Source organism: Cucurbita moschata, unplaced genomic scaffold (genome assembly GCF_002738365.1).
Source record: "Cucurbita moschata cultivar Rifu unplaced genomic scaffold, Cmos_1.0 Cmo_Scf00020, whole genome shotgun sequence".
NCBI lineage: Eukaryota > Viridiplantae > Streptophyta > Magnoliopsida > Cucurbitales > Cucurbitaceae > Cucurbita > Cucurbita moschata.
The window spans coordinates 462,046-471,048 of NW_019268536.1; the positions used below are offsets into that span (position 1 = coordinate 462,046).

At 31.4% G+C, this 9,003-nt stretch overlaps 1 protein-coding gene across 2 annotated transcripts; it reads left to right on the plus strand.

The window, feature by feature from the left end:
* The first annotated feature begins 3,600 nt into the window (after positions 1-3,600).
* On the plus strand, positions 3,601-8,348 carry LOC111457670 (serine/arginine-rich SC35-like splicing factor SCL28). 2 transcript variants are annotated; one of them, XM_023100017.1, is made up of 7 exons: positions 3,603-3,980; positions 4,321-4,398; positions 5,144-5,308; positions 5,437-5,492; positions 5,657-5,696; positions 7,392-7,604; positions 7,943-8,348. In XM_023100017.1, exons 1-7 carry the CDS (start codon positions 3,796-3,798, stop codon positions 7,950-7,952), a joined length of 747 nt encoding a protein of 248 aa, XP_022955785.1. In that variant the 5' UTR covers positions 3,603-3,795; the 3' UTR covers positions 7,953-8,348. The 2 variants fall into 2 exon arrangements, 1 of the variants encoding a protein (XP_022955785.1); XR_002712998.1 differs by lacking the exons at positions 7,392-7,604; positions 7,943-8,348 and adding an exon at positions 6,879-7,014 and having other exon boundaries at positions 3,601-3,980; positions 5,657-6,662.
* Positions 8,349-9,003: the final 655 nt, after the last annotated feature.

A 9,003-nucleotide genomic window follows, 5' to 3' on the forward strand; every position in this document is an offset into this window, starting at 1 on the left:
AAAAAAAAAAAAAAAAAAAAAAACCTCAAACCAAACACAATTTAAGGTTTTTGTCAGGAACAAAGCATACCGTTTTTTATTTTACTCGAGGCGTTTAAAACATAAATATGTTACAAAATTCAATTAATAAAAAAAATCATAAAACCCAACCCTAAAAAACACTAAAATTGAGCAAATAAAAACCATATAATATAATTAATGTATTATTTAATGAAAGGTTTGCAAAGAATATAGTACTCGAATAAATCCAAATAAGATAGGTTAATTGAGAACGACAATTATGTTGTACTACGCCACACAATATCTTTACTTGTGGGTAACATTTTATGCTTTGATTACAAGCCAGTCAATGTGGTGGGCCCCACTTATTTATTTATTTTTATTTATTTATTTTTACAAGGCCCACAAATCATTTCATGTTGACACGATATTGTAATTTAAATTAATAGACCCAAATTTTATTAAAAAATAATTAAATTGAGATTTAATTAATGTTATCTAATTGGGTTTACTAGTTAATTAAATTTTATTTTCATGTAATATTTTAAACCCGACTAAGATATAATTTTTTTAAAATAAAGTTGTATACAAAAATAGTATTTAAATTTTTATACACGTAGATTTTTGTATTTAAGGTAATATTGAACAATAATAATAAGTAAAAAAATATTTATTTATTGTGGTAGAGATTTCATGAAATATTCGAAAGTGTTGGAAAATGTTGCAAGTATGACGACATGTGGGCTTGTTTTTGTCTTTATATTAGTTTTATTCTTTTTTTTATTTTATTTTTTTATTTTCTACGAGTGCCAACAAAGAAAAATTAAGAAACAGCCCTTTTCATAATTATTTTATTTTTAAGAGCTATGTTTATTTGGAATGCAAATATTAAAAACGTTATTTTCTTATTTTCATCCCTTAAAAAAGTTTTCGATTAAAAAAATAAGTTTTAAAATGTTTGATATTTCAATTACTCCATATCCATAATATAATCAGGATACTAAATGAATTATAATATATATATATATATATATATATATTTAATTCAACAATTATAATAAAAATATTAGGAGTGTTCGTGAGTTGAATTAGATTGGGTTAAAACATTTTTTAGACCCTACCCAATTATTCGGGTTTAAATTTTTCAACAAAAAAAAATACTTATTAAATAATGAAATCAACTTACCCGAGTCATAATTTGTTTTCGATTGGATAATTAAGTTATTTTTATTCAAATTTCTATTTTTAATAATATTAAAATTTTAGTTGGAAATATATTTGTTTATTTATGTTTAAAAAGAATTAAAATTTACAACAAACATATTTTTGAGAGCTGCGAGAATAAATAATAACAATTTATATAATTAAATAAAAATAAAACAAATATAGGTATAAACAAAAATATAATTTTTAACCTTACTTCTTTAAAGAAAATTATAAAGTTTTTGTTTATTTGAACTCAGCTTATTCAAAATAAGCTTAAAATCTAATGGTTAGATTGATCGAGATTTACACGTCAAATTGTTTTAACACATCTAAAGAAGATGGAGCTATCGAACTATTAAAATTGTAATTTTTACTTTATTTACAATATTACGTTTGAATTTACCAAAAAAAATAATAATAAATCGATTTAGTTGATTTTAATATTTTTTTAATTCAGGTTTTTTTCTTCTTCTTCATTTTATGGCTAATGCACCAATTTATTGCTTGCTTGACCATCCCTAATATATATATATATATATATATATTTATTAATACAGACGGATCCAAATAATATATTTTGGGTTCAAACTTAAATAATATGGTGCAAGTTCAATAAATTACTTTATAAAAAAAAACAATTAAAATATTTTGTAATACTTTCTGTATGATAATATAATTTATTGATTAAAATATTATCTCATCAATAAAAAGTTAAATAATCAAATATCCATTTTATTTAATTAAAAAAAATACGACTTATCAACTCTAAATAATTACAAATTTAGTACAACTTTGATAAAACATTAATAAAACGTCAACTAAATAACGATTTAAATATAAAAACATTAAAATATGAAAATTAATTTTTTTTTTCTTAATTGTTACTGATATCTTATTAGAAAATTACGATTTTTGTCAAATAAATTAGAGAATTATTCAATGGAAATTTTCTAGAAATGTAAATATATTTTTAAAATTAATGAATTTATGAAACAAACAATTAAAAATTTAGAATTATTATTTTAAAAAATTATTAATTTGGATTAACTCTCAGACCTTAGAAATATTAAAAACGTCAATCCAAATAAAAGTATGAACGTCAATTATATATATATATATATATATTTTTTTTTTTTTTTTAATTTTTGTTTAAAAGAAGATCCCTTAATCTTCCACTAAATACCCAAAAAGCCCATCATTTCATGTAGTATGTGGCCTCTAATAAGAATTATAATTAAAATAATAACACAATTTGATAGTAAATAATATATAATAATAAAGTATATAATACATTTAAAAAATTCAATTTCATGTCAAATATATCATAATATTAATAATTTCGTTACATATTCAACTTTTTTTTTTTTAAGTTAACGAAATTTTAAAACATCAAGTTAGACTATGTATTTAGTACGGCCTTAAACTTTTAATTATATATTTAATTGATTATTAAAATTGGAAAAAATATCCTTAATCAAAGTCTATTAAACGAAATTAAAAATTTAAAAATTTATTCTCGAAAGTACGTTCCATATTAGAACTTAGTAACATTAGTAAATTGATTATATCATAATTGGATTACAAATTTCGTATATGTGTTAGAAAAATAAAGAAGTACCAATAAACTATGACACCCCAGTAAAGAAGGAGTACGTGAATGAACTGAGTCATGTTCGAATGAAAGAGATTATAAGGATAGGATAGCTAAGAATTGTTTAAAGGAATTGAAAATCGTTACCTATACCAACAAGGTGCACATTTCTCGTCGGGAACTCGATCATATAAAATTAATGAATAAGAGTGCTTTACTTTGAGTAGCTCTATGTCGGGTGACCTCTGATAAATTTTATTGGGAAGCATATGAGTGAAGACAAAGTATATTGGAATGACTTACGTTGGTATGTATGGATAGTTTTCACTATGAAGAAGCGAATAATAGATAACGTGACCATCTAGCAAGGGAATGTGAAGATCATCAGGTGCTGAATCCGATTGTAAATTTCGGTCACAACTTTCGATCATTAGGTGTTGAGATCAAAGTTGGCATGTCACAGGGGATGTAAGGGAGTACGGAGATGCAGATGCCGAATCTAGATTCTAAATTTCGGTCACAACTTTCGATTATTAGGTGTCGAGATCAAAGTTGCCATGTCACAGGGGATGTAAGGAAACGTCGAGATGCATGTACCGAATCCAGATTCTAAATTTCGTGCACAAATTCTGATCATCAGGTGTCGAGATCAAAGTTGCCATGTCGCAGGAGATGCAAGGGAATATCGAGATCATCAGGATCCGTGTCCGGATTCCAAATTTCGGGCACAACTTGTAATTTTGATAAACTGACGGGTAAATTTTGATAATTAAGAAAATAAAAGGGCCTTAATCCCACGTCTCACCGGACCATAGGTGGACGTTTAAGTCTTTGAAGCGTAGGGTTTAGGTTATGATTTATCGATAGCGCTCTCATCTCCCTCTCCCCTTCCCAAACATTCGAATCATTTTCCCAAATCTCCCTAGGGTTAGGGTTTTCTCTGTTTCTTTCGCGTGATTTTCGTTTGCAGGTACTCGAGGAGACGCAAACAATCCACTATGGCGAAGTACCGAAGCCGGAGTAGAAGTTACAGCCCTCGTCGGCGTAGCCGAACCCCACCACGAGGGCGGAAGCGGTACGACGACGACCCTAGAGACCGGTACCGCGAAAGCAGGTCTCATAGGGACCGTCGCTCTCCTGCTCCTTCTGGGTTACTCGTGCGTAATCTCCCCCTTGATGCTAGGTATTTCATGTTCTTCTTCGAGCTTCATCTGTTATTGGCAATGTCTCAATTTATTAGATTGATGGACGAATTGAATGGCGCATTTGCTTTCGCGTTTTACATGTAAATGTGCATTTGTCTAGAGTTTTGAATTTTGGGTAGGAGGTATATACGGCTTACCGTATGAATGTTGATTTGTAGTTATATAAATATTTATCAAGAAGAGCATTCGTTGCGTGTAGTCTCTTGTCAAGACGTGTGCAGTCACTCGACATTGTATTATTTTCTCGTTTTCTGTTGTCTATACATTGTATGAATTGTTAAGAGGAATAATTTAGGGTTTTGGTTGCATTTCATGCAGGCCGGAAGATCTTAGGATCCCGTTCGAGCGTTTTGGTCCTGTTAAGGATGTGTATCTTCCGAAAAACTACTACACTGGGTATGGTCGCTTTCATGTTAACTTGTGCTCACTTGGGTATTGAAGAAACCGATTTATTATTTCCTGGTACTTCTTTCTCTAATTATCAGGCTATCCACACTAGAAAATAGAGTTTTGCTATATTAGCTAAGAAAGAAAAATTTAAGAAAATTAATAATATTTTTAGATTAAGTTCTGAGTTTAGAATCTCAGAGCACTGTTGGAGTTTCAAAGTTTAAATTGCCTTTATCATTATGTAATTATTTGGCTAAGATTGTTTACAAATCAATATGAGAGTATGAACGGTAACATTTTTGCATATGGAAGGAATCTGCAAATTTGTTGATTAACTTGAGCTTAGTTCACTCTTAATCCTAGAGACGAGGAATTTGATTTTGTTAAACGATATGTTTACTAGTATGTAATGACAGTGATTACCACTTTAGTTCAACCATCTTTTGAATTTAGTTTAAATATAACTGATAATTAAGAAATTCCAAAAAGCGTAAATTAATTGAATTGGCAGTGGTTTGCATTATATTTGGATCTGAAAATTATTATTGCTACTCATATAAGATTGTGTGTTGACTTGTGAGATGTGGCAGCCCTTTCTAGTTTTCATTGGGTCAGAAATGGGTTTATATTTCAGTGTTTTGAATTTGTGGAAGTTTATTAATGTTCTGTTATGAAATATTATAGATATGATCTACTTTGTTCTCTCTCTCTCTCTCACGAGGATATCATTCCCTTCATTGCCTATTTGTAGGGAGCCCCGAGGGTTTGGGTTTGTGAAGTTTCGGTTTGCAGAAGATGCAGCTGAAGCAAAACAACAACTGAATCATACAGTTATAGGTGGACGGGAGATACGAATTGTGTTTGCTGAGGAGAACAGGAAAACTCCACAAGAAATGCGTGTGACTTCACGCTCAAGGTTCTATGACCTTCCTCCTAACTTCTAATCTTGCAGTATCCTTTGGTCTGATTATCTTCTTCACGTAACCTTTATTTTTAATTTTGAATTAATATATTGATAGTCTTTTTCTCGGTGCTCATATATAGTGGCAGAAGCAGCAGAAGGCGTTCTCCAGCAAGGTCTCCGCGACGGCGATATCATTGTCAGTGTCAATACTTATCTTGGTTTTTTCTCTCTATTTTGCTGATTTCGTGAAAAGAAACATTTGTATTGGGTTGATGTTGACGTTTGATTAACATCATTGTGATGCAATTTGTAATTACACCTTCATTTTATGCTCAACATGCCTTTTCTATTTGACTGCAGCTTACTCACGCTCACCTTCACCTGCCAGGCATGACTCAAGGTTGGATCTTATCTGTCATACTTATTCTGCTACTAGCAAGACTAAAATCATTATTGTCCTGCTGTTTCCGTTACTCCTTACTTCTATACCGTGTTTTGAAATATTGGTTGGTCCTATTATGATGATAAGTAAACTGTGCATGCCTTCTTCTAACTATATAATTTTGTTCTTTAACATGTCAAAGCATTCTTTTTGGATGAGAAACATTGCATAATATTTTGAATTTTGGCACTTGTCTTATAGAGTATTCAAACCTCCAATTGAAGTACATGTTCATTGTTTTGATTTTCAGTCTAACCAAAATGATTTTGTCTGCCATTGGGTGAAAATCAATTTTATAGAAATATTTCAATAAACTCAGCTTACTTCGATTTACTCAACCTGAACCTCATGAGTTCTGTTTTGTTCAAAAAACTTCTTGAAGTTATCAATGGTGTGTCAGTTTTAAAAAGCACGATCCATTTCTAATGGATGAATTATCCTTGTTCCTATGTCATGCGGTGATGTGTTTAGTCAGTAAATCTAAGTGGCGCTTTGCTGTGGTTTCAATTGCTGACTAAATATTAGGGTCATAGTCCAATAATAATAGTGGCACTTTTAATCTTCATTTCCTCATCAGGTTTATAATATCAGCCCAATATATTAAATCTAAGCAACACTTTCATTTTTTTGATGTTCTCCATGCTTTAATGTAGAATTTTATTTCATTTGCTTTAATGTTATCATGGTTAACCAAAAAGATTTAAATTTAATATTTGATTTGATGCACGTGAAATATTCTACTCCCTACATAGTACGGAGTTGCATTGCAGGAGATCGTGTACAATCTACTTAATTCCTTGTTTATGCAGATATTAAAGTGTAAAGGGAGACTTTAAAGACTTGTTGATTAATAAAGTTTAACAAGAAAAGCGATCATAAAGTGATGGGCACTTGCTTACTTTACCTATCGAACCCTCTCCATGAGTATAATCTATTACCTTTTCAATTATCTTAGTTGCATGTTTTTTATTTGTTTGTTGACAATTTTCTTGTGAGCAGAAGTTAAGGATTGGTGAGAGTTTAAAAACAAAATTTATCTCTGGTTTTTTCCCCCCCTTTTCCTCCCTTTCAAATCTCAACGATTTATCAGCAAGAAAGTGATTTGTAAGTTTGATATCTTCTTTTGCATATACCGTCCAGTTAAGAAAGATTAGAGCTTATAGTTGGCCAAAGAAAGAAATCATCTTCAAAGGAGAAAAAGCCAAAGTTTTTCTGGTTGTGGTATGGTGACATTGTCCAAGAAAAGATAATGTGATTTTTAGAAAGTTGGGGCAAAGAGAGCTATGAACTTGTCAGAAGCTGATCAACCAGTACAGCTTAATAGAGCATAATTCTCAGTGTTTGGATCTACTTGTCATAATTTTGTTCGGAAACCTGAAAATGGTGCAGGTAAAAGTCATGTTTTAGTTGATCAGTCTTGAAAATGATGTTGATAGAAAATTGTGCTTATAAAAGTATGATATAGTTAGTATCATAAGTACCTGTTGAGCGTACCTCATTGGGCCTTTGAAGACTGCTTGGACAGGTTTTCTTTCCTGTGTGAGAGAGAGAGTTGTTTGTGTTGTGCTGTTTTGAGTCTGAATGGAAATCGTTTCTGTTTGATTTGTTGATTTATCATTCCATTAATTTTTTCCATTGTTGTGGCTGATGTAGGAGCCGTGGGGCCAGGGATGAGTATCTCTCTCCTGCACGATCTAGATCAATTTCACGTTCTCATTCCCCTCGTGATAGAAGGGATTATAGCCGATCTCCAACTCCAAAGGAGAATGGTCGGAGCCCTCGTGCAGTGGACACTGCACGCAGTAGGTCAAGGAGTCCAAGGGCTGCTAGCCGCAGTCCATCTGGTTCTCGTTCACGTTCCTATAGGTATTTTACCTTTTAAATTCTTTTTTCTGGGCCTCCGGAAGACAAGTCTTCTCATTTCTGATTAAAGAGGCAAGAAGGAAATGACATTCTTCAATGATCTTGTATTTTTGCTCCTTTTCAAGAATTTATTCGATTATATTTTTGTCGATTTATGTTCAAGCTTAATTCAATATGAACTCAGAATGAGATTTGAGAGTGTTTTAGTTAGGGACAGCAAAGTTGTATATGTCGATTTATCGAACATTTCTGGTTCAAAGTATAATGTGCATTGTGTTTAGCCGGTAATAATTTCCATTGGTTGATTGAAAATTTAACACCCTGTCATGTTGCTTCTGCAGTCCTCGCTGATGGATGTGTTTCGGGATCATCCTCGAGATTTGTTAGTCTGCCTTCCGTTATGGCCAGATGAACTTTGCTATTCCATGCTATGCAGCTTCTGTAAGGAAATTTTATTTATATGTGAAAGTTGGGAGGCGGGACTTGAGTTGTGGGTTGAAGAACAATGAGTGTAGTCTTGCTGTTTCTCAAGTAGTTAACTTCATGTGAGTGCATGCTCTGGTGGACTTCTACTTGACAACCTTTCCTAGATTTAGATTTTTGGGGTTCAGTGGATTTCGTTTATACTCTTGTATATGTCTAGTGGTTGTATTTGTTAAGTTTAGGATGCTCAAATCTTGTTATGGATATTGTCTCGTTTGTTTACCCCAGTTTTGTGTTATTGTTCAGTAATACCATTTTATATCTGTTCTTAAACCTTTTTTGAAATTTCCAAATTTTATTATTAAAACTAGAAACAAAATCGTCAATGACTAGATTTAACCTGCAATGATTCGGTTCTGCTCTTTCGAATTTATTGTATCTTCAGTTGTGTTTCGATAATGAAAACTAGATCTGCATATGGTCTACCTTTGAGAGTTGATTGAATCATCTACCTTTGAGATATTGATTGAATCATCAACCTTTGAGATAATAATGAGAGATTTATGTACTAAACTATGTTTGAAGTCTTCAATTTTGCCTACAAAAATCATATTGGGAAGGAGAATGCTATGTTGAAAAGAATGTGTTTTTTGTCTTCCTTTCCCCTCATTTTCCTCTTTCACTCTCAATGTTGGCGTTACAAATATCAGAAATAAAATTGTTAAATTTGAAAATTCAAGGAGTAAAATTTGGCGTTACATCGATCAGCAAAAACGATATGTGGAGATACAGGTCGACCCATTTCTTTGACAAACTAGATACTGACGTCTCTCGTTCTTTTGAGGAAATCAAGAGATGTAATAAATCTTCTGTCCTGAACTTCTTGAACTAACGAAAAATCTAATAGAAAATCAAAATAAAGCCAAATGCAAATATCAAACATAAAATTGTTGAGTTTAAACCTATTTTTTTTAGTACA